Here is a 27611-nt window from a genome sequence, read left to right as displayed (position 1 = left end):
GGCCATCCTTCTTTCTTCTTTAGAGAAGTTTCTCTTTAAGTCTTTAGCCCACTTATTTATTGGGCAGTTGTTTCTTTGAGGATTTGTTGTTGGGAGATTTAATTTTTTGAGTTCCAAGTATATTTTTGATATGAGACCCTTGTCCGTTGTATGGCTAGTGAAGATCTTCTCCCAAGGATATGCCTTCTTGAATGCACCAGAAGACACCAAGTGTAATGAACAGAACTTCAAATGGTATACAGAGGTCTATCCAGGCCACCACATTGAATCAGCTGTTATGCCTTCACTGTATCATGTGCTTTGGAGCAATGGTTGATTCCCTAGCTGTATTATACAAGTCATAGTGGACTTTCCTTAATATAAATGGGGGGGAGGATTGAGTAAAAGTTTACTTTATTCTAAGAAATTATTTTTGTTAACATTGTAAATATCTACTCCAAGACAAAGGGTAATATATCCAATGTTGATGGCTCTACCCATGAGAGAAACATGGGAAGTGATTTGTCTCTGCACCAGAGAAAGCAGATACATGCTCAAATCCTTGAAATACAGCCCAAAGAAATGCAGACATCCTAAATATGCATATACTTATAGACGACTGCTATTTTCAGAAAATGCTAAAAACAGCATTAAAAAGCTAAATACTAGATTGTGGCCAAGCCTGAAATTACTGCTCAGAGACAGTTCCCTTGAGCCAAATAATTCCTGGCAGGTAGATCTAATTGGCTTACATCTGGAAGCTGCTCTTCAGAACCTTGACCAGTTAATATTTTCTCCAGATTTGGCTCAGCCAGTTTTGCTTTTGCACATTGTCCTGAGTTAGGTCCAAAGGAAATATTGCCTTCCTTTTGAGGTATTTGAATACATGGAATCTTAAAATAGGCCTAGATGTTTTGTCCCAACTAATAAAACAATAGACATCACTAAACATACTAATAACCTTATCTAGAGACAGAGGTGGTTGATGGTTTTACTGGACTATAATAGACATTCTTAAGAGGCTGATGAAAAGTGATAAAACTGTAAAATATCAGGTGTGAATGGTTGTTTTTTGCTTTTTTTCTGGTTACTGGGGTTTAATGTTCATGCTTGAGCACGGCTGCATCTTGAAACAGTCATCTACATCCAGCTTTTAGCTGGTTAATTTAATATATGAGTTTTATGAATTCATCTATCCGTTGGCTCAGGTTTGTTCCAATCCAAATCACCCATGTACACCTGGCTGTATGAAGCTTACCTACAAGTATCTTAAAATAGTAACCCAGGACCTTTAGCTCACACATATAATCCTAGCTTCTCAAGAGGCTTAGATCATGATATGAGGATCATCGTTTGAAGCCAGCCTGCTCAGGAAAGTGACCAGGAGTGAGATTAGTGAGACTCTTATCACAAACTTACCACTAAAAATCCAGAAGTGGCATTATGGTTCAAGTGGTAGGATGTTCACTTTGAGGAGGGGGGCGATGCGTGCAGGGGTTGGGGAGAGAATAAAAGTTCATGAAAGAATCTTAGAAATAATGACAGCCAAGTTTAGATTTCTGGCTCACCATTTTCTTGAAGGGGCCCATGCCAATTTGCCTATGAGTTTGGAATTGGTATATTAAATAGATTTAGCTCAAAGATCCCATCTAGATTCTACTATTTCAGGACTCTTCAGATGGAATACAGGTGTCATCTTTGCCCACTGAAGAACAACCAACCCCATTTTAGCCAATGTGGATGATTATGCTCCTTTTTGCTAAACTGAGCACCTGCAGCTATGAGTATTTGGGTTTGAGAGTAGGAAGGGAAGATGGTCTAACCTCTCTGCTCTCTCCCACAGGATATTCCATGTAACTACCACCTTGCCAAATTCATACATGCTATAGTTTCAAGCAGTTGCCACTGCTTTGTTTTTATTTTTATTTTTAATAATTTTTTATCATGAAAATACTAAACAGAGGGGTTACAATGACATGAGCAAGGTAATAAGTACATTTGTTATCAAGCATTCTTGCCTCTTCCTTTATTTTGACTAAATATTGAATATTGCATATCCCCTGATGACTGGGTTGCTACAAATTACTGTTTTGCTACTTTATGATTGTGTTCTCCTCTCTTCTAGCTTTTTTATGAGTTTCAACTGAGACAGTTTAATACATGGAGTGAATCTATGAAACAAAACAAAATGCTATATTTAGAACAATACAAAAATGTCTGTTAGAGACTTCTACCAGCTATTAGTTAAATAATATTTGTGAGAAAGATAGAGCCTGTCATTTACCACAAAGTAGTAAATAAGTGTAAAATTTATAATATCTAACATATGTATGTCAACAGACACTAATGAAGGATAAAAGACATGCATGACTATCCACAATTATAGGTAATAAATAAATTATTAAAGTGTACATAGTAGATGATAAAAGAAAATACAATTTACAGGGAAATAAGTATTGTCAATTGATATAAGACTATGGGGAGAGAAATCTGTTCATCTTAAACCACTAATTCCTTTTTTTTTCTTCTTCTAGTTTTGGAAAACTTAACTGATGCCAAAGCACTACAAGATAAATAAATAAATACATTCAAACACACACATACACAGCATTTGTATTACTGTATTGAAGTGGGTAATGTGCTGTGAACTCCCTTGGGCCCAGTATCTCTAGAAATATTTACACTTCAAAATGTCAGAATCCAGATGACAGCACTTGATCTTCAACAACAAGAAATAAAAGAAGCAAGGGGTCAGAGCAGCACCCAGAATGTAGCTCTATGGATATTGTATTTTTTGAACGAGATTGATAGGCTTTCACTCATTGTATTTCTTCATTTGAATAAGAAAAATAGGGTCTTTAGAAGGTTCTATTACCCATTAAATTGTGAATTCTAGTCATTTGCACAATTTCTGAATCAAAATTATTTGTTTAGATTTAAACTAAATAATTTATTAACCAGATAGTTTAATAACCTCTATAATACATCACAAAGAGCTCTATAGCTTTTATTATTGTAATAGTACATTGAAGGAAAGCCTATCTTTGAAGAGTTTGCAGTGACACTATAATTTCATAATTTTCCTTACTTATAAAGGATCATATAAAAACTGAATAGTAAATAAAATGTCTTAATGTAGGTGTACTGATTCTACAGATCTTCCAAATGATTGTCTTCTTAAACACAAACTAAATAGCTACTTGGTTATATAAGCAGATGGCTGAGCTCTTTTGCACATTCCCTGTTGTATTACAACCATGGTTCTTGCATCAGAATCCTAAGGAGCAAGATTGACTCCATAATTTGTGAGATTCACTTAAAAGTAAAAATACATTGCCTTTACTCAAGAGTATGAGAAAGAAATGCACTCATTACCTTACCTATGTAACTGTAACCCCTCTTTATATCATCTTTACAATAAAATTAAATTTAAAAAACACCTAAATCTCTTATTTCTTTCTCTCTGTTATAACGCTTTAATTTATTCTTTAGTATCATTTTAAATACAGGGAAAATAAAATGTACACTATTAGCCATGATTTTACTGTTTAACTATGCAAAGCTGTTTTTGTATGTTTTTATTGTAAAAATACAGTACGGAGAGGTTATAGTTGCAAGGTAATGAGTCTATTTCCTATGGAGCATTGTTGCCTCCTCCTTTGTTTTTCCCCTACCATCCCTTCCTTCCTACCTCCACAACCATAACTCTCCCTGCCCCCTCACCCCCTGCTCCCTGACCCTGCCAAAGTGGTAAAGTTCGTTTTCAACATAGTGTCTTTTACATCTCATTGTTACAAGGGGTCCACCTTTTAAATAGCAATTTCATAGCATTTAAACCACAGGAGGAATAACACAAATAATATAAGTTATCTATTGCAATTTATTTCCAAAGGATGCCTAGAGTTTGGTAGATAAAATAAACACAAGCCACATCAGAAAATTTGGAAAGAATATATTCTTTCAAGTATTAAACTATTCCAAAATGATAGTCTCAGAATCAGAGAGAACTTCAGAGCATCCACACGGGCATTGTTTTATGACAGAAACACTAAAACTGCTTTGATACATACATTTACTTTGTTCTCAATTAGGAACTTATGAGTTACAGAAAAAAGAAGTTTGTTTTAACATAAAGTTGTCAGGGTACTTCAATGAGCTTGTGATTTTTTTTTGTTCAGATCTCTTATTCTCTGTCACAATCCAGTACACAAACTTGTTCTCACATTCTATAAAACAGCGAAGTACTGTTTTGGTGTCATCCATCATTGCACTAATTGGTAGTGGGAATTGAAAAATAGCCTATTATTTCCCACTAATTTAGGAGGGATAAAACCCATAATCTTTCAAGGTTCTTTTGCATGTAGGCTTTACACAATCTTATAGTTTATTGAATAATGGGAGTGTTTCTCTAATCATTTTCTTTCATTCACTCAGCCTATCATAAGTCACAAGCCAGGTGCTGGTGGCTCATGCCTGTATTCCTTGCTACTCAGGAGACTGAGATTTGAGGAATACAGTTCAAAGCCAGCCCAGGCAGAAAAGTGCCTGAGTGATCCTTACCTCCAATTAACCATCAGCAAACTGGAAGTGGTGCTGTGGCTCAAAGTGGTACAGTGCTAGCCTTGAGAAAAAAAGTGCCCAGAATGTTCTGGGCACTTGAGAATATACTTCTAATCTACTTATTACATGGATCACTATACAGTGAGTAGCTAAGGGGACTAGATAAAGCAAGACCATGTTGTTGTATAAACATCTTTGCAATTTGTATTGCATGAGTTATGTGCTGGAAGTATGCTTGATACCTATGATGGTGAGAATAATGTCAATACTGTCAATGGTGAGCCATGGCTCATGTTTGCAAGGTTGTATAGCAAGACAAATGAATGAAGATTCATCTTTTTAATCAACATATATGTGTGTGTTGTATTTGTCTGTATTTATCAGTTTAATCTCATTATTTCAAGTGTTACTTGAAATGGATTCACATGTTGCTCATGGTAATGATGGAAAGAAATCATCCTCATAAGCCAAGATATGAATAATTTAGATGTCCACTTTGTGTCACTAGAGAGAGAGATCTTAATGGACAAACACATATGATCTTCAGTACAATGGCAAATACTTTAGCTGGCTAATGGGGACCCTGAAGGAAACAAGAAGATAGGATAATCTTAGGTCAAGATTTATCTGGAGTGATTAAAAAATGAGGCTTAAGTGGTAGGTAACCTACATAGAAAATGTGATCTGTGAGGCCTAAAGCTCAAAAGTATAAAAGAAAAAATAGATAACTTTGGCTTTTAAAATGAAACTAATAGAACGGTTGAACGTGAGCAATATATCTATGCATATGTATGTGTGGATATATATATATGTATATATCTACACATCATATATATATACATATATATATGATGTGTTATATATGTATATGTATATATATATATATATATGATGTTTAATTTTTTTTCTGGGAAGGTACCATGATAGACAGTAGACATTTTAATTGATGTAATGTTGATATCCTTTAATATTTTGGCTAATGTAGGTTGACCTAAGAAATGGGAAGACACTGTGCTTGTATAATGTAAAATTGACAATTTTTTTCAATAATTTTCTCGGGATCCTGAAGCTTGTAGAGGCTCAAATTCTGTTGGCAAAGTGCATGTTTGGAACCAACTTTAAAAAAATGGGAAAGGGGAGGCTGGGAAGGTGGCTCAGTGATAGAGTGATTGCCTTGCATGCATGAGGCCCTGGGTTCCATTCTTCAGAATCACATAAGCAAAAAGAAAAAAAGCCGGAAATGGCACTGTGGCTCAAGCAGTAGAGCGCTAGCCTTGAGCTGAAGAGTCGAGGGACAGCGCCCAGGCCCAGAGTTCAGGTCCACCCAAAAAAAATAGGAAAGGGGAAAAACAAACTGAGGACAGATACTAATCAGGAAAAGAAGCAGTGAAGTGAGAAGAGAAACGCAAGGGGTCATTTTAGAACTCTTGCTAGCTAAGAAAGACTGAGAATAATATTTGCATCAAAACAAATCCAGTTGTTCATATTTTGAAACATATTCCTGAAAATTCTTAGCACTAACAAATTTTGAATAGATATACAATTCCCCAGATGGAAGGCAAGAAAATACTGAAATCAACAAATCAGTACAATGAGGAAATGGAGATAATAATTATAATTCATACCATACATTATGCTGAAAATAGACACTATAAATGGATATAGCACATTTTACATTCATTGTTTCATTAATAACATCATTTCTTTTTTATTTTCGAGTTTAATGTTACATTCAATATGATACATCATAGCATTTTATAAAAGTTTATTTTTAATGAATAACAATACTTTGCAGAATTATATTAAAATTACAGGCCAAATAGATTTTATTTTCATTTTACTAAGACAATTGAATGTTTTATCAGATTCATGAAAATAATTGAATAGAAAAGATTAGAGGTACAAAATCTTGCAAAAAATCAAAAAGTATGAAAGTATACAAATTCTTAATGGTTAGCTTGTCTAAATTTTATGTTCCATCCTGGGTTTTATCAAATGAAATATAAAGTTAACGTTGTAAAGATACTACAATGATTATTTTATTATTCTTATTATTGCTATTATTATTAATATTAACAGAAAGGGGACCTATGTATCATCTAGAATCCTGGTATAGAAATCCATCTTCAATATTCACATAAATTTTTAGAATACTGATTCTGACAATGAAGAGAGTCATAGTTATTGACTAAAAGTATTTTTCTTGAATTTTATTTGTATAGGATATGCTGCTACATGAAGAATACATCCATATAAAATCTAATACCTGAGATCTCACATATGGCACTCTATCAACCTGTATGCCCATTCACATTTACCATTTGCAGAAATTCAACCACAGGGCATTTAAATAAATATTTAACGTTTACAAAAATGGTTTTAAAATGTGGAATTCTGCCTCCAAAATTCATGTTTAACTATTAAGTTATTTTGTCTCTCATTTTTGAATAAATAAGTTGTTGCTCTCTTGTATTAGTTTCTGTTCTAAATCATGGTTTAATGTCCTTATTTTCTTGGAAGCTTTAGAACCACAACTTTTGATTTGTCTATTCTCCTTGACAACTCCAACATTTATGATTTCCACAAATAATGCATTGCGTTACTAAAATAATTGAAGAAAACTAAGCTAATTTAGGTCATTATTACCCCACTCTCCACCCTCCATTAAGAGAGTATTTAGCTTCATTTAGTGGTACATATTTATACCAACACTGAGGGAGGCTGAAACAGAAAAAAATATTTCAAGGACAAACACAGCAATGTAATGATATTCTGCATAGGTAGAGGAGAGGATTAGGGAGAGAGGAGGAAAAGAGACGCAGGGAAAGATTTAAAGCTACATTTTAACATTCCCTTTATTTTGAGTAAATCAAATTTGTTTTCTACCTCTAAAGCTTCTAGGCACAGTTTTCTAATCCCAATGATGGTTTACATTATGTTTATTAAAAGCCTTCAAACAGCAGGATGTCGTGGCTCATGCCTGTAATCCTAGCTACTAGGAGGCTAAGATTTGAGGATCACGGTTCAAAGCCAGCCTGGACAGGAAAGTGTGTGAGACTCTTATATCCAGTTAACCACCAGAAAATCAGAACTGTGCTGTGGCTCAAGTGGTAGAGCGCTCACCTTGATCTGAAGGCCTGATGGACAGCACCCAGGCCCAGAGTTCAAGCCCCATGACTAACAAAAATAAATACATAAATAAAAGCCTTCAAGCAATGATCTTAACAGACTATTTTGTCTAACTTAACAAATGTGAATGATGTCAGTTATTGGAATAATGTTGGTAACTTGTTAATGTTGGTTTTTAGCATCTAAATTGTAGAACATATGCATACGTCTAATAACTAGTCTGGTAATAAGAATTTTGACTTTCATAATGTTAAAACTAGTGGCCTCTAATCTTGAATTAAAATAAAAAAACATAATCATAATGAAAATAGCATGAATTGTAATTTAAATGATTACTTTTTTTTATCTGTACTCTGAAATGTGCAAATTCTGGAATTACTTAGATATTCTTGCAAATACTTAAAAAGTCACATTGTCATTTCTCCTCATGATTGATTAAAAAAAGATAATTTACCTTATGCCAGTACTCACATTAAATTTTGGATATTAAGATGTAAGGAAATAGGTGACTTCAGCTGACCTACTTACTCTATTACAAAAGCTTTACATTCCTGCAAACTCCAAGTATTTAAGATGGTTGCAACTGTGATAAACTTGTGATTTCATGCTTTAAAATATAAGGTACAAAGTATGTCTTTTAATCCCACATATCTGCATGTATATAGTATGATCGTTTACCTTCATAGATGAAAACCACTGAAACAAAATAAGATTTTTTATTCTGAAGAGCTTTCCAAAATGGTTATGTACAAGAAATCTGTCTCCAAAGTCCATGCACAAACAAATCACATGTTACATTGTTTTGCTAACTAAAATAATTATTGTTACCTAGCCAGGATTGTAACTCTTGAATAAATAAGCATAATTCACAATTTTATTCTTAAACAATTCTATGTTGGCTATCCTAGAAGCTCAGAAGATGATCTGACATGATACTTACACTAATCAATTGTTTCTATAGGCATCCAGACCTGCCAAGGAGTTCAAGTAAGTCACATAAGAATGTTGATTAATAAAATGTCCTCTACACTGAATTTTTACCAGGTAAGCACACTGTGTACATTTTTTCTTGCTTAATCACCTATGAAAGTCACACATTTATTACAAAGTCACTGAATTTCTACTAGATTCCCCTAGTCAGAATTCGACAAGACGGGACATTTTAATCACTGATGTTAGGTATTTCTGTGACTTACGGTGTTTTGGGACACTTCCATTAGCTCTCATTACTAGCGAAGAGTAAGGTTTGTTTTAGATTTTATTCACTAAGGCAAGAAAAATGGTTCTTTAAGGTAATCTTGCAGAGAGAGTTGGTTTTGCCACTTCAAAAACAACTAGATACACATTTGGGAAATACCAAGGAAATAGGATTGGAAGGGAATAAAACTGAGGTAAAAGATAGTATCATTTGGCAGTACTATTTTTCCTCAATTCTGCTTTATTGATTCCTATTTTCTGAATGTTTTGTAAGATATATAATTAAATTGTGAATATAAATTAAAATTACCAATTATAATTTTTACTCCTTAGCCCATATTGAATACAAACTCCTTTTAAACATGGTTCATTTAAATATCATTAGTTTACTTGTTGATTTAAAGGCACATTCTAGTTTTTACAAATGAGGGAAACCATGCAATCTATGTTTCTTTAGTTCTGTCTTATTTTACTTACTACATTTTTTTCCAAGCCTTTCTGTTTCCTTATGAATGGGCCATGACATTCTTTCCAATATAAACATAGAATTCCATTGTATTTTTACAATATTTTAAATATTACTTTAAGAAGTGAAATATAATGCTGATAAAGAAAATAAAAACCTCTTCTGATTCTTATATAACATATTTTCTTATCATAAAATAATTTAATAAAGTTATCACATATTTAGATATTGTATTTTAATGTAAATTATAGATAATATTAGCAAGCCTTCTCAATTGCCAAGTATATTATATACTAACATATTTTAAAAAAATATCTTAGAATTTATGCCTAGTAAATAAAGGGAAAGTCATTTTTATACTCAGAGAACAAGAAATCAACTCTCGATCTCTTTTTTTAAATAAGTTTTTTATTGTGAAAATACCATACAGCGGGGTTACAATTACATGAACAAGGTAATGAGTGCATTTCTTATAAGGTCTCAGCTTGTGGAATATGTTTTTAATAATTATTGAAGTTCTAGAGCATTGAGTATACAATAAGAAAGCATTGACTAGTAAAGAATAAAGAGATTGGTCAGGACAGTAGAGACAGACAGAGGCTGAATGAGTAAGGATAAGAGAGAGAAAATTAAAGTTAAAAAGACTAAACAAAAAACTTTCCTATGCAGTTCCACTCCTGGGCATGTATCCAATAGAATACAAATAAGGTCACAGTAAAGCTACCGGTACAATCATGTTCATTGTGGTATTCTTTGCCATAGCCAAGATATGGAATCAATCCAAATGCCCCTCAGTGGACAAATGGATCAAGGAAATGTGGTATATACACATAATGAAATTTTATGTATCCATCAGAAAAAAATGTTATTGTACCATTCATAAAGAAATGGAAACACTTTTAAGAAATAATATTAAGCAAAGTAAGCCAGATCCAAAATATCTAAGTACATGGTTTCCCTCATTTGTGGTAACTAGAATATGCCCATAAATCTACAAGTAAACACACTGAATGGTTAGAAAAAAAAGATACACAAGGGATATGATGAGTTATATAGGTCTCTAGGCATTCACACAGAGTGAGATCAAAGGAAGGTATTATTAGGACAGGATCATATGGGTGCAATAGCTATGTGCATCTGACTATGTTGTTTTTGTCTTCATTTTCCTTTGTCTTTTTTAGTTATCTGTCTTTGGGAGGGAAGGGGTCACAGAGTGGTTGGGCAAAGATTGAACAAATGCAGCAGTGATACTCACTAGACCCTATATTGAAAATGGACAATAAAACTTGTTGGGGTAGGAGGTAGGAAATAAAAAAGTGGGTGACATTTTTCATTAAAAAATGTACTTTATCTGACTTGGGTAGCACAACCCTTTTGTACATCTCTTTTTTTTTGTCAGTCATGGGGTTGTACATCCCTTTTACCAAAACAATAAATATTTTTTAAGAGAGAAAAACACTAGGAAACACAAGTGTTTTTTTTCTTTCTTGCTATTGTTCCTAATGTACTCATAATGTACCATGTGATTTTTTTTTCTTTGTATGTTCCTCCCCCACAGTATAACCCCTGTTTTTCACTGTATTGATATTGGTGCCCTGCATCTTGTATATACCTTTCTCTAGCTTGGGGAGAGGAAGAGAATAAACAAAATGCTTAAATAGGGAATCAGGTTGCCCCATTGTAACAATGAGATGTACAAGACACTATGTTGAAAAATGAACTTTAAAATTTAGGCAGGAATGGGGAGAGGGGGGAATGTAGTTGTGCAGGTGAGAGAGAAGGGAAGGTAGGGGCAAAACAAAGGAGCAGGTAACAATGCTTGATAGGAAATGTACTCATTACCTTGCTCATGTAACTGTAACCCTTCTGTAGAGTATTTTTACAATAAAAAGTTTTTTTTTATTTTTAAAAATAAAAAAGAAACATTTTCAGAAAAGCAGAAGGATCAGAACCTGAAGGCTGAACTGTACACATATTACCATACTAATTAAGTGTAAATATCACAAAGAGGTCAGCAAAAATATCTTTTCACAAACCATCTCTTACACAAAATACACCATAGACATGAAGTTTCCTCTGTATGTACTAATAAAGGTTGCATAGGCAATAAATAAGAACCTTAAATATACAAATGCACAAGTAGTCATAAATGCTAACTCTTATCCCATTTTAGCATATATATAGTCTATTCCTGCATAATAATTAACCAAATATGCTGTTTAAGCACCACCTTGGCAAATATAATGATAAAAGCTTCCATATATTAAAATGTAAATGATCTTTACAGAGTAAAATCCAGGAGACACATAATTCTTTTCCCTAAGAAAATCTAGTCAGAAACTGCTAAACTTGGGTTTCAATTACAGTAGCATTTTCTTCAGAATAAACTAAAAATCCCTTCCTTCAGTATAAAAGAAATATTATAAACACCTTCAGCAAAATCAATAAGATAAAAGTCACCCAGCAGGTCAAGTCACTTCTGTTCTCTGCACTATGATTTATTATGCATGTCTTGTGTTGAAAATCTATTAAAGCAGACATAATCCTGTCTTCCATTGTGATGATAATACTAGAGTTCAAGCCAGCTAATCTGTCTTGCATAGCAGTGATGCAGGCACTTAAAATGAGCATTTGCTACATAAATTTTACCATGTATGACTAAGAATTGGACTACTTTAAATAATCCTGATAAACAGTAGATATTAAGTGTGATAAATATAAAGATGTAGAAACAAAATCTTTCTTTGAGGATAGAAGATAGGTAAGGAATTACTTTATTTAAGCTGTTATGGTTTAGGATTAAAAAATAATAAAAAATAAGAAGCACAAAGAAAATGGATATCACTGTATTAGTAAAGAGGAATAATTTGGCAGGACATAGACTATTGAAATTACTGCCTAGTAGAAAGCTACAAATATCTGGTATGTCAGGAAAGTCTGTAGTAGAGGGAAATTTGGCTGGAAAAATACGGAGGCATTCAACAGCTAAATAACTGTAGTAACAGCTCATAGTTATTATATTTTATGGAAATCTCCAAAGGAGGTACAGCTGGAAATAGATTTAATCACATTTGGATTTCAGGAAAATCATTACATAACTCAAGAACAAGGAAGTGTTATTATATTTTATAATCTCTAAAAAAATTTTGGAACAATTTCTATAAATCTTGCTCCTTATTATGGAGTGCCAAACAATATAGTTTAGGGATAGAATAAACATAGAAAATATATCATAAAGAACAAATGTATTACAAACACAAACTACTCACTCCCTTCAAGGGATAAATAGTTTTTGTCATTTGAAAAGAAGTGTCTTAAAAAATGCAGAGATGTACCTGTAGACAATAAATTATACTTATTTTGTTAAGCAGTATTTTTCTAGTATATATCTGTTGCGTAATTTATACCAATAATATTTATTCTAAATTTTGAAAATTCCATAATAAAATATTTAAAGTGAGTTATTTGAAAAGTACAATTTTATTATTAAATTTCCAGTTCAGATGACTGAGAGAGGGAAATGAACACTATACAAATTAGCAAGAAATCAGGTTCTGTAGGAAGTAAGAGAGAAGGATTTGAAAATAATCCTGCCTCCAAATTTAAGGGGTATACTAAAAATGAAAATTGATTACTTCCAAAGTGGATGAACAAGTTTACACTCCCACCAATAGTTCAGTAGGATTCCTTTTTGGCTACATCCCATCCAGCATCTGTTGTTGCTAGATTTCTTCATTATAAATAGACATTCTAACTGGGGTGAGGTGGTTAGCATTTCTTTTATGGCTAGAAAAGTTGAGCATTTCTTCCTGTGTCTATAGACCATTCTTATTTCCTCTTAAGAGAAGTTTCTTTTTAAGTCTTTGGCCCACTTAGTAATTGGGAAGTTGTTTCTTTGAGGATTTGTTTTTTGGTGACAGAGCTCCCCAACAACTCAGCAGTCCCACTTTTTGGCATTTACCCAAATGATCACAAACAAGGTCATACCAAAGCTCCCAAAACAATCATGTTTATCGCAGGATTATTCACCGTAGCTAAGATATGGAACCAAACCAAATGCTCCTCAGTAGATGAATGGATCAAAAAACTGTACTATATATGTATAATGGAATTCTTTCCCTCCATCAGAAAGAATGACATTGCTCGGTTTGGGAAAATTATATTAAGTGAAGTAAGCCAGGCCCAAAGGGACATAGATCCCACGGTTTCCTTTGTTTGCAATGACTAGTGCATGTCTACACAAACATCGCCTTTAAGGCTATGGCCATAAAACCATATGAGATGATGTTAAATGAAATGTACCCCAAGACAGGGATATATTGATTCTTTTTTCTTTCTTTCTTCCTTTCTTTCGTTCGTTCTTTCTTTATTTCTTTTGATTTTAATGTAGTTATAATGCACTATGTGATTCTTTTGTTTCTTTTGTAAATTCTTCCCCGATAGTATAACCCATATTTCTTCTATATTTGAGTCTGGTGTTCTGCATCTTGTATATCCAGTTTTGTAATTGGAAAAGGGAAGGCAGTATAGCAGAATGCTTAAATGGGTATGCAGGTTGACCCATCGTGACGATGATATATACAGGACATTATGTTGAAAGCGAACTTTACAAAGTCGTGGGGAGGGGAAGGAATTGGGGAGGTGGAGAAGGAAATGATGGTAGGGGAAAAGCAAAGGAAGAGGTAGCAATGCTCAATAGGAAATGTACTCATTACCCAACTCATGTAACTATAACCCCTCTGTGGAGTATTTTTGAAATAAATACATATATAGATCTCTCTCTAGATATATATGTGTGTATATATTTATGTATATATATGAAAATGATTCTGTACATGTAATTTTACTTTTACTGAAAACTGGTGGAATGAAAAGTCCAAGTAGATGTTTACTATCTGGTTCACTGGTTATTTTTGCCACATTATATTGATAGGTTGGCATAAGCCAACTCCATATTGCAATGGAGGCTCAGGAATGTCTACCTTAGATTGTGCTAAGCAAGGGTCAGACAATGCGTTTATTCTGGTGGAAAAATGGAAAATCTGACATTGGTTTAATGTCAGCTCCCAACAAATCATCCTCATCTCAAAGAACATGTCCATATGATGATGTGGGTCTGTGTTCTCATCTATAGTACCCTAGCTGAAAAAAAGAAAAGAAAAGAAAAAGAAAAAATATCCTAATCCTAAGTAGCAAGCACCAGCCTACAAAGTTAAAGGACAGCTGGGCGCCGGTGGCTCACGCCTGTAATCCTAGCTACTGAGGAGGCCGAGATCTGAGGATCATGGTTCAAAGCCAGCCCAGTCAGAAAAGTCCATGAGACTCTTATCTCCAATAAACCACTAGAAAACCAGAAGTGACACTGTGGCTCAAGCAGTAGAGCGCTCGCCTTGAGCTGAAGAGCATAGGAATAGCGCACAAGCCCAGAGCTCAAGCCCCACGACCGACAAAAAAAAAAAAAGAAAGTGAACGAACAGAATTCAAATTATAGTCCCTATCTCCCATAATTGAAAACCATAAACTGAAACCATAATGGTTTCAATGATATAGTTTGAATCTTGATCCCTTACTCACTCTCAATTTATCTTCTTTTGTATTCATGCTATAGTAGTTTTTACTTACATATTTACTTTATTATGATCTGGAAATCAGAATTTTTTAGTTGTATTTTCTAAGGGGAAGTAAAATGTATTTTATGCTGCTCAAATTAGAATTGTTTATATACAAACAACTTGTAGTTACATGAGTGAAAAGTGGCATCAATGCAAAATACAATATTTTTGAAATTTATCTAAGTACAGATCAGAATATTATTTTTCAAACTTCGGTCCAGTCATGTTTCATTAGGCTATAATATAAGATTATGTTTGCATTTAGAAGAAAACAAGGTGGATTTGTCCTAGAAGTAATTCATTAATATACACCCCTTGAATGAGAACTCAAAGTTTTGATTTTATTATTTTATTGCCTTGTTTTAGTTAAAATTATTAGCCTACTATTTTAACTCAGAATATGAACTATAATTTCAGAACTTTAATACCTAAAGATCAATTTAAACATATTAAATTTAAAATAAATACACATATTTTACAAAAAATATTACAGTTATAAACAGTTAAAAATAAATGTAAGCCGGGGGCTGGTGGCTCACACCTGTAATCCTAGCTAGTCAAGAGGCTGCGATATGAGGAATGAAGTTCAAAGCCAGCCTGGGCAGGAAAGTCCGTGAAACTCTTATGTCCAATAAACCAACAGAAAACCAGAAGTGGCGCTGTAGCTCAAGTGGTAGAGCACTAGCCTTGAGCTGAAGAGCTGAGGGACAGTGCCCAGGCCCAGAGTTCAAGCCCCATGATGGACTAAAATAAAGTAAATGTACTCTTTATCTAACATGTAATAATAACCCTCTGTACATCACCTTTATAACAACAATAACAATAACAATACAAAGTAAATAAAAATAGATTATTGAACTTGGAAACGTATGGATAAATTTTGTTTGTTTTTATCTACACTTCTTTTTTTATTGTTAAAATAAAGTATAGAAGGGGTTACAATTACATGGGCAAGGTAATGAGTACATTTCTTATCAAGCATTGTTGCCTCCTCGTTTTCGACATAACGTCTTGTTGGAATGGGTCCACCTGTATCCCTATTTAAACAATTTGTTTTTTCCCTCCCCTTCACAAAGTATACCAACATCAAAATACAGTGAAAACAGGATTTATATCGTGGGGGAGGGACATACAAAGCAATAAAGAAATCATCTTATAAATGTGTTAGAAACAATAGCAAGAAAGGAAAAAAAACCTTTGAATGGAAAAGGGTCTCATATCTAAAATATATCTGGAACTCAAAAAACTAAATCTCCCTTGGGCTGGGAAGGTGGCTCAGTGGTAGAGCGCTTGCCTTGCATTCCTGAGGCCCTGGGTTTGATTCCTCAGTACCACATAAGCAAAAAGAAAAAAAGCCAGAAGTGGCGCTGTGTATCAAGTGGTACAGCGCTAGCCTTGAGCCGAAGAGCTGAGAGACAGTGCCCAGGCCCAGAGTTCATACCCCACGACCAGAACCCCCCCCAAAAAAAATTAAATCTCCCAACAATAAATCCTCAAAGAAACAACTGCCCAATAAATGAGTCAGCTAAAGACTTAAAGAGAAACTTCTCTGAAGAGGAAAGAAGGATAGCCAATAGACACATGAAGAAATGCTCAACCTCCCTAGCCATAAAAGAAATGCAAATCAAAACAACATTGAGATACAACCTCACCCCAGTTAGAATGACTAGAATCAAGAACTCTAATAAGAACAAATGCTGGAGGGGATGTGGACAGAAGGGAACCTTACTGCATTGTTGGTGGGAGTGTAAACTTGTTCAACCACTTTGGAAAGTAGTATGGAAGTTCCTCAAAAGACTCCACATAGAGCTCCCCTATGACCCAGCAATCCCACTTTTGGGCATTCACCTGAGCGATCACAAACAAGACCATACTAAAGCTACCAGCACAACTATGTTTATTGCTGTATTATTTACCATAGCTAAGATATGGAACCAACCCAGATGCCCCTCAGTAGATGAATGGATCAAGAAAATGTGGTATACATACACAATGGAATTCTATGCCTCCATCAGAAAGAATGACATTGCCCCATTTGTTAGGAAATGGAAAGACTTGGAAAAAATTATATTAAGTGAAGTAAGCCAGGCCCAAAGAAACATAGGTCCTATGGTTTCCCTTATTTGCAATATCTAGTACATATCTGAGACAAGCAGAAACGATCAGATAAGTTAATGTTAGGAAAACTGATCCTCAAGATAAGGATTCAAATGTTTTATCTACACTTCTTAATTAAGAGAAAGATAAGAAAGTAAAATAAGACAATATATGTTAGTGAAATGACCTCCCTTCCCACAGCTTCTTCCCTTCTCCACAGTTTAGCAAGCTTCCTTCCTAGGCAACACTAGACCCATGTAGTAAAGGCAGTAAATAATCAACTTCCAACCTCCTTTAGCTTGGGATGGCAGCTTCTCTGGGGCAGCAACAAAAGCCTCTCAGAGTGACCTTCAGGTCTGGGCAGCTACAGGAACCCTTATCTACTATTTGGATAGTAACCATAAATCCTAGTCTGCAGTGATGAAGCCCTTGTCCCACATGTCCACACCGGGGTCTCCGCCTCCTAGCCCCTTCTAGCTCTTCCTAAGCCTCATAGGTTATTATACCAGTCACACCAGACAATAGCTGGTGCTTCTTCTCAGTTCCTCCTTGTGAGAAGGAGTCTTGCCAGCCCCCCTTCCCGGCAATGATCTTTACTTTGTTCTCTCTACCTGGATATCTGTGTGGTTCTCTAGAAAAGTCTAATAATCTTTCATTTAATCTATCAATAGAACTATATACTTTTGAGTTTGTAATATATATTTCATTGTCAACTATTATTCTTAAATTTTAATTTAAAAGTATTAAAAATTCATAATGAAGTCCAAAACATTAGTATATGCAAGTATTTATTCATTTTTTCAGTCACATTTGTGTGTATAAAATTAGAGAGGCGCTGGACTAAGAAGTAAAACTATGAATGAGTTAGATGTGGTTCTTTGGCACACATAATGCAAGAAAGCTAGGTCTATGAAGTGTTATTCAAAAATTTGTGGGACTCAAGAAAAGGGAAACAGCTAATAACATTTCTCTCCAGCCTTGTATAACAGTGGCAGAATGGTTTCGCCCTCAGGCAAAGATTGATTCATCATGTTTCCTTTGAACTGTAATCAACTCCTTTATCTTTTGCTGTACTTAAAAAAATTACTACTAAAACCTCAAGAACAAGTTCAGCCTTTAACAGAGAAATGACATTAAAACAATAAAAAAGAGAACATAAAAAGAAATTAGTTCCATAATAATGTGATTTGTAAGAAATAAAAATATTCTAAACCATTAACTTATGATATGAAGATTATAGTCAAATGAAGCCTTCATTTATATAAAATTTGGATTCCTTCTATCTTATGGAAAAATAGAATATATTATTTTTGCAGACTGTAAAATCAAGACATTTTTAGGCTATTTTCTGAACTGGTTTTCTTTTGATAACTCACAGGAAGGCATTTGAACAATTATATCAAATAAGGAATATGGCTTATCACAGATGTGAAATCCATAGATTTAATCGTTGAATTAATGTACATATTGATTTAAAGTTATCATGAAAATCCTGTAAATTAGTTTAGTGGGTATTTTAATATCTCTGTTCCTTAAAATGTTATTAGGTATCTTATTGTCATACCTTCAGTTTAGTATATGAAATGCTTTGTAAAATTTATTGTCTGACAGAAAACAAAGAAGAGATATAACCTGGCATCAGTGGCTCATGCCTGTAGCTACTCGGGAAGCTGAGATCTGAGAATCATGGTTTGAATCCTGCTGGGCAGGAATATTCCTGAGACTTTTATGTCCAACCAGCCACCAAAGAGCTAGTAGCAGAGCTTTGGCCCTAGCAGAGCACTAGCCTTGAGGAAAAATGCTCAGTGACAGTATCCAGACCCTGGGTATGAGAGAAAAAACAAAGACAGAGAAAGATAACATAGTGTATATGAGTTTAGGATGCTGTCATTTTATATAATTCTCAATTATAGTTTTATGCTTTAAACTCTTTCAAAATAGGAAGATAAATTCTAAAACCCAATGAAGAAAACAAAGTAAGAACAACTCATTTATGGTAAATTACTATTGAAGTCATGTCCATGATGATAATAAGCATAAAAATGTAAAATAATTCCTTTTCTTGTAGTGGAGGTGATCAATCTCAAAGCTTACACATGCTTGTCTAACAATGTAGAAATGAACTAAAACAGTCCCATGATGCTGAGGTCTATACCTATATATACAGAAGAGATGACAATATTGATAGAATGCTCTTTGAATTTAGGTATGAAATTTTCATGCTGAGTGTCATATGATTAAGAAACATAGCTCTGTAAATATACTATTGTGGGATTTTGCTAATTAGTATTGAAAACTTAAGTAAAGCTTATTTAACCATGATTACTCTGTAGAGCTGTAATGATTTGGACTATATATTAGTTACTACTTGTAGTAACATTTCTATTCAAAAAACCTTCTACAATTTTCCCAGTGCAATCTGAACATCCTGTTGCCAATCAGGCAAAACATAACTAAACATATATATGCATATCTATAAAATATCAGGTATATTATACATACTATATACATATTATTTGCACTAAATCAACTCCTAATTTTGCAGTTAGTCACATCAACAATTCTAGTATAAAGCACAACATGTTTGGAGAAATCAAATGGTAAAAATGTGGTGATGGAATGGTCACTGTTACGATTCTGGTATTCATTTCTTTTTAACCATCAAATTTGGAGACACAGTAAGTTAAGAAACAATTCATTGTTTCCACCCTGACATGTTCATTTTTGTTGTTGTTGGTTGTGGGGCTTGAACTCTGGTCCTGGGCCTGTCTCTGAGCTCTTCAACTCAAGGCTAGCACTTGAGCCACAGTGCCACTTTCACTTTTTCTGTTTATGTGGTGCTGAGGAATTGAACTCAGGGCTTCATATATGTGAGGCAAGCATTCTACCACTGAGCCACCTTCCCAGTCCTGACATGTTCATTTCTGATGAATGTACAAATACTGTGCCTCACTTTTACTAATTTTCTGGTCAAATAATTGGTGCTTGGTTCATTTTTGCTGATAAGTCACTGAAGGAAATATCACAAAACAATGAAATAAAGAAAGAAAGAAAGACAGATCAATTTTAGTATTAGTGCATCACATGATAATCTGCAGAAAAATTTGAGTAAGTGAACATTATTTTGGTGATCTAGAAAATCAAGTAAATTTAACAATGTTCAACCAGAAATGTGCTCATTATCTTACTTACACAACTGCAACCTCTCTGTACAGGACCTTTACCAAATAAAAAAAAAAGTTCCTCACTTTGAAAAAAAAAAAACGTAAACTGCATTTTTTCCTATAAAGCAAACTATAACTTGCAGTTTATTAGAAAGGCTATTAACACAGATATAAGGCATGATTTTAGCTTTAAACCATAAGAAATATTAAGCATTCGCAAAGCCTGAACAGAAAACACATTAACAAAATGTGTCCATATAGTAATCCATTGCTCTAATGGCTGTGAAGGGTAAATGGATGATATACAAACAGGATCCTTTAGTGCTACTGGGATGTAAGGAATCTATCTTTACTTTGGCTGTGGAAGGCTTCATGATCCAGGATTTACTCTCCCACATTTCATTGCTACTGATAAAAAAAAATAGAATCTAATTAGTCATATTGTCACTAGCATAAATCCAGATATATTTTTTATATCAGACTAGTAGCACTGGGAAGAAAGTAAGAAAGGGATAAACAGAGCAAAAAAAACAATACTAAAGAAATAATCACACACTCTAGAAAACAAAATCTTCATAATCCATTGATTGTATCTGTAATTGATATTTTAATGCTTATTTGTGTTTTCTTTTTTATATTTTTAAAAATTTTGTCAAGGTGATATGCAGAGGGGTTACAGTTACATATGTAAGGTATTGAGTACATTTCTTGTCAAACTTCTTACCCCCTCCTACATTTTTCTTCAACTTTCCCTCCCCTACCTCCACTCCTAGTTGGACAGATTGTTTACACATATTGCCTGTGAATATCACTTTTGAATTGGTTCCTCCTTTGTCCTTTTTCTCACAATTTTATTGTTCCCCTTCTCCTCCCTAATTCAGATGTGTATATACAATACCCAGGGTACCAAAATCAAATGCAGTGACAACAGGGGATAAACCATAGGGGGAAGGGAATGCAAAAGAAACAAGAAGTTGCATGGTACATTAACAACAACAACAACAACAAAACCTCTTGTGTCCATGTCATATAGTTCATTTCACTTCAAATCATCTTATATGGTCATATGTATATAGCGGTTGAACTTTTTCTGCTCATCTGCTAGGACTACCCTAGGCATATTAATTATTATGAAGGAGAAGCCATAAACACTGTTTTTTAGGGGCCTGTCTTACTTCACTTAATATAATGTTTTTCCAAATCTTTCCATTTCATTACAAATGGGGTGGTGTCATTCTTTCTGATGATAGTGTAGAATTCATATACATATATATATGTATACATATCCTCATTCTTACAGAATATATATATATATATATATCCTCATTCTTACTGAATATATATGTATATATCCTCATTCTTACAGATTTTTATCTCTAGACTTGTTAAATTATTTAACATACCTAACTCATAGTTTCATCATTTTTGGAATGGGTATAGCACATTTTGTCTTGAGAGTTCAAAAGAATAATTTGTACTTGTTTAATTAGCAACCTGGAATAATCCTCAGTCTACAGTATAAACATATTTTGGTGACATTGCATGTTCTGGTAATGGCAACCGCTATTATCAATGGAGCTGCTGCTTACATGCTAAGCAAAATGACTCACACATATTTACATTCTTTTTTTTTCTATTAGTAATGTAGTAAACCTTATTCTTGACCACATTTTCCTCTTCAAATTATGCTATTCTAACATCTAGTCTCAAAGATAAAGTACACTTTTGTTTTCTCTACCATTGCCAATGCTATGATACTCTACTGAATAAAATAACCCAAATCCTTAACCAAGACTTCACAGCACTGTCGAACTTGGTTCAGCCTATGTAACCTGGCTTCATAAATCACTTTTCTTCCCTTTCTTCCAACCATCTATTCCTATTTGAGTTTCTTTACAAAGCTACTTTAGATGTTATTACTTAACTCTTATCATTGATACATCAATTTCCATTTATCTTATACATTCTTTAGCTAGCTCTTCCCTAATTCCACCTCATTCTTTACACTCAATTCAAAGTCAACAATTAAGAATAGCTTTTCAAGATTAATTGCTTATTGTTTCTTTGAGATTTTTCTGTCACATTTTTGTCACCAGATATGTATATGTGTGTCTAAACCATGTAACAAATATTCGCTATCTTTGTTGATATTTTTCTTTTCTTCAATATATTAATTTTGACTCAAAGAATAATATTATGACAATTTATTTCAATCTTGAATTTCCCACATTGAACACTACAGGCAGGATATGGTACATAATATTCACTTTTCAATTAACAATGAATTCTATTGGCAGCCATTTATCTAGTTTAAAGAATATAATTTGTAAGGAAATAGAATTTTGAGTATAGATTTTCTTTGTATAAAATATTCAGAGAAAAGAACATTAGAGTAGATACCTGAATGAAGCAAAGAGAAAATGATATAATTATTTGATGAATATTTCTGGCAGAGGGAAGCAAGAACAAAACACAAGGAGCCAGAAATCATATGCTTGATGTATTTTAAAAAAGTAAGAAAATTAGCAAGATTAATTATATAGCTAGTTATAATATATACATATATATATAATATACAGAAAGGTATAGTAGGAAATGATTACAAGGGATATTTCAGCAAGTGACATGTTTATTAATTAAATGAGTGATTTAGAAACAGCCAAAAATCATCCAAAAATACCAATATTAATAATATCAATAGAGGTGATTTGTTCTCTCCCATGAAAGAGCTTTTAATACATTTGTAAAGATCAGTTTTTTATTATTAAAATACCATACAGAGGGGTTATAATTACATGGGAAAGGTAATGAGTACATGTTTTATCAAGCATTGTTGCCTCTTCCTTGGTTGTAAAGATCAATTTTCAAAAAAGTAAATAAAATATATAGTAAGGCATGATGAAACATGCCTGTAATCTCAAAATGTATTGACAGATGCAGTTAGATGTAAGTTTGAGATTAGCTTGGATACAGAGCAAGCGTTTTTCTCAAAAAATAGTTATTTTGTGCCATACCCAACATGACAGCATCAACAGTATAAACAATAAAAGATTGTAATTAATAATTACATGATGGATTTATGTTAAAATCATGCAATTCCAAGAAATAAAATAAATGCTAAAATTTCTAATGAGGAAGACAATGTCATGAAAAGTTTTTCCCTCTGGATAAATGAATTGGCAAGCTAACACACTATTTAGAATTTTATAGTGAGGATTCTTACAAGGGAAATATATGAGTAAAGTAGAAATAAAAGAATGTCCAGCTTATGTTCAGGTGATGTGACACCAATTTCTTTTAACGTTGAAGGAAGCATGTAAATGGTACTTTTGATGCCAGATTTGGAAGATCAGGTTTATAAGACTCAGAAGCTAAAACTATGATGATAAAGTATGTAAAAGGTATCAGTCTCAATAGAAAGAAAAACGAAGATAAAACACAGACACACACACACACACACACACACACACACTGTTGTATATAGGGAACCTCGACGCTTTCACAACTATTGCACAGGGTGTGGAAAATGTAGACCAGACATCTCTCTCCTAATTATCTCAACCTTCAGTGAATTCTTCTGAAACCACTCTATATAGACACTATGCTTCTCAAAAACATCTAGAGGTTGCCAATCAGTCATCTTCAAATGGAACAGTCTGCAAAAACAATATTTCTAGAGCTCTCTTGGAAGTTACTTAACCATCAAGCTTACCTATGTATGGATCATGGCTTTTTGTCTTATAAGGAAGCCATTAATTGTCAAATGATAATTCAAAACCATATGGAAAAAATTAATTTCCTAAAGGTAGAGTTGATCCTGGTGGTAAATAGTGGAGATGATTGTTAAAAAAAGTATTAATAGGGGCTGGGAAGGTGGCTCAGTGGTAGAGTGCTTGCCCTTCATGCATGAGGCCCTGGTTCAATTCCTTAGCACCACATAAGCAGAAATAGCTGTAAGTGTGGCTGAGGCTCAAGTGGTAGAGCATTAGGCTACAGCTGAAGAGCTGAAGGACAGTGCCCAGGCCCAGAGTTCAGGCCCCATGACCAACAAAAAAAAGTAGTAATAACAAGCATAATAGAGGAGAAAAATTAAGTCTGTAAGGTGAAACAGATTCTGTACATTTTTTGTTTGTTTTCAGTGTGAACTTTGAACTCAGGACTTTTAGCTTCCTAGACTAGCACTTCTACTTGAACCAGGCCTCCAGCAATAGACTGGGTTTCTACCCATCATTTTCCATTCTAAAAGTATGCTTTTATGTAATATTAAATTTGAACAAATAATTGTAGTCCTACATCAACAAATAAAATTGTAAACATCGTTATTTTTAGAGAAAATAAGACAACTATTATAATAAACAGTTTTTATTCAGCTTGAGAAAATATACTGTTTTTCCCCAATATTTCCTCATATGACACGGTTAATAAATTTTTATTTTGTTTTTATTATTCTCATCTATTTGGTAACTCTTTATTGCATTTAAAATGTAATATTCAAACTTAAGGAAAGGTCTTACCCTGAAATCTAATATTCTATGCTTTTATTTCTTCAGTGATGTTTTTGTTGTCATGGTCACATTTATGTGGATAAAGATTAAATTAATGTTTTATAATTAGCTTCACTTTTGCTTGATATTGGGCTTGCAATCAAAATTTTCTAGTATTTTCCCCAAGGACCACTGCCAAATTGGATTAGTTTCCCTGAAGAAATTTTGGAACCATCCACACAAAATCAAATGTTGTCACCAAATAAATGATTCAAATTCCCAAAGGGAAGATAAGATTTCACATAGATTGCATGAACTACACTTTACAAGTTCAAATCTGGACTTTAAAGATCACGTATACATTTAAATAATTGTATTTAGAACATTGAAATCTAGGCAAAAATAGTTGCTTGTGAACCAATGTAAAGGTCAATTCCATTACAAATGCAGTTGAAGTTCTGCCAGTTTGCTACTAAACCAGCACAATAAACGATAGCCCAACAGATTTACTTTCAAAGCACAGATGAAATAGATTAGGTGAGGACACACACCTGATTATGCAAGGATCAGAAGCAAATATGTGATGAAAAATTATAGTATCAGACAAAAAGCACTTGTTTAAAGTGTTGCAGCCAAAGGAAAATAAATCTAGGAGAATAACTAAGCAATGTATTTTCTTCTGTAAACTGATGACAAGCAAGCTTAGAATACTAAAGCTTCATATTTCCAGTGGAATTTGAAATGATTAAACTTTCATCAGACATGACTGAACATATTAGCTATTCAAAACCACAAAGATAAATAAGTACAGATACATTCAGAACATGAACTGTCTTAGCTACAACTCGTGGTTATTTCTCCTAAATATAAATTCATGTGGAACATGCGACTTTGCAGTCTTTGAAGGAAAACAGTGATATAGTTATGTGATGATTGTCAGACAGTCCAAGCAGCTGCAAAGAATACAATTTTATTTAAAAATTAGAAATTTCCAACTAGACCAGAAGGGATCATTATCCCTCTGGACTGGGACAGATCCTGTTCTTTGGTGTTGCTGAGCCAGGAGCATTTAATTGTAATGATGTGTAGCTAATTAAATGGCAGTAGTTGGACACTGATATTTTGGTTGATGAAGGATTTGTTTGCATTGATTTTGTATGGTTCATTCATTGAATTTTGAAATTAGTGTCATATCCTCTCCTAGAACTTCAGTTAAAAAAAGAGGTTGAACAATAGAACTATGAAACATGAATCTCTTTTTTACTTTAAATTGTCATCTAATTCACAAATCTTCCTAAAGAAAGAATAAAATTAAATCAATATTAAAACTGAGATCAATCAATTGAAATGAATTTTAGTGATTGACTGTCATTAATGGTTTGAAAAATACTAAAATTCCAAGACTGGGTTTTCAGACTCAGGTTACAGTCTGAGGATTCAGACTGTATAGGGATTAAGAGTTCCATGAGAATGATCTCAAATACTTACCTAAATTGGAAGGCAAAACTTCTGTAATACCTTACAAATAGTTCTATTGATAATAATAATCAAAATGTTATTAAAAATTTAACACTAGAAAAAATTGTGTTCAAGTAAAAATCTTCAGGTAAAAAACACAGTAAGCCCACTTAGAATACTTATTTCTAATGCATGAAATAAGGTTAATATCAAATTTTAAACTGTTTTTCAGCTCTAGAAATGAGAATCACAATGTCTCAATAGCTATGTGCATATGACGATATAAAATGATGCTTATTGAGATGAACTCCAAGAAATGGAGAGGGGTTTTTAATTGTACTGTTTAAAGATATTTCTTTTTTCTTTCTTTTTTTCTCCTTTGGTTTATCCCCCCATTGTCACTGTTTTTTTTTTATTTCTATATCCTTTTTCTTTTATGTGCATTTATCTGATTGGGGGAAGTAAAAGGGAATCACAGAAATGATTGGACAAAGGGTAAACCAATTCAGCAGTGATATTCACTAGACAATATGTTGGAAATGAACTTTACAAGTAGAGCAGAAAGGGGTCAGGAGACGAGAAAGTGGGAGAAAATGAAGGAAGGGGTAAAACTGTTCAAAAAGCAATGTACTTATTACCTTAGTTATGTAACCTTTACAATAAAATTTATATCTAAAGAAAAAAAGGAAATAAAACAAGCCAGCAACACAAAATTCTACACTTTACAGTTTACAGTTCAAGTAACTTTTTCACTTGCATATACATAGAAAAGAAAAAAAACAAAGGTAAAAATACATTTTATATATTCATATATAAATACCTGTGTTTCCTGGAGGTATATTTATTGCATAATACTAATATAAACTTTTGAATTATAAAAACTTGTGGAAAATGAAAGTAATAAAATGAAGATGAGTTATTGTATTGCATTAATGTGTTCCCTTATTTAGGTGTTTCTAGGCTTTCTGGAATCTCCTATTTACTCTGCAAACTAACACAATATTTTGCAAAATCTTCTCTACAACTTGTGAGATACAGATGTTCTCAGGATTTATAGAAAATACGTGTTGATGGAATAGAATAAATGAAAGACTGAAAAACTGAAAACTGTTACAAGTGAAGTGGATGTACATAGATATGAGGGAAGAAGTTAGGTAAATTGATTCATACCATCTATAAAATTTCAGTCTGTTAATATAGCAGTTGCATTCACCCTTGACCATAAAGCTTTCATTATTAATGTTAAATTTACTTACCATTGTGTAGCTGTGAGCCACCTTCATCAACTCGATGCATCCTTGAGCATCGGCAAATGCTCGAATTCCTAAGCAGTTAGAGGGGTGCAGAAGCTTCATGAGGAAGTGGCAGCACACCTCCACCACTTGTGGGAGCTGGAGCAGGCATGCTGCAGACAGGAGGTTTTCGATGGTGTCTTCTTTCAGTTCCAAGCAGCCTAAAGGAAAGT

The 27611-nt window shown here is 33.5% G+C and overlaps 1 protein-coding gene across 2 annotated transcripts in view; it reads right to left on the bottom strand.

Annotated features, from left to right (window-relative positions):
* Klhl1 (kelch-like family member 1) overlaps window positions 1-27611 on the bottom strand; it is a 249553-nt gene that overhangs the window by 113929 nt on the left and 108013 nt on the right. For both annotated transcript variants that reach the window (XM_013028584.1, XM_013028661.1), the window contains one exon: window positions 27403-27599. In XM_013028584.1, the coding sequence (XP_012884038.1) occupies window positions 27403-27599 (197 nt within the window). The remainder of the gene's footprint in view (window positions 1-27402; window positions 27600-27611) is intronic.

Source organism: Dipodomys ordii, unplaced genomic scaffold, assembly GCF_000151885.1.
Source record: "Dipodomys ordii isolate 6190 unplaced genomic scaffold, Dord_2.0 Scaffold1, whole genome shotgun sequence".
Taxonomy (NCBI): domain Eukaryota; kingdom Metazoa; phylum Chordata; class Mammalia; order Rodentia; family Heteromyidae; genus Dipodomys; species Dipodomys ordii.
The sequence above is the reverse complement of the archived record's forward strand: the minus strand, read 5'-3'. Positions and strand labels throughout refer to the sequence as shown.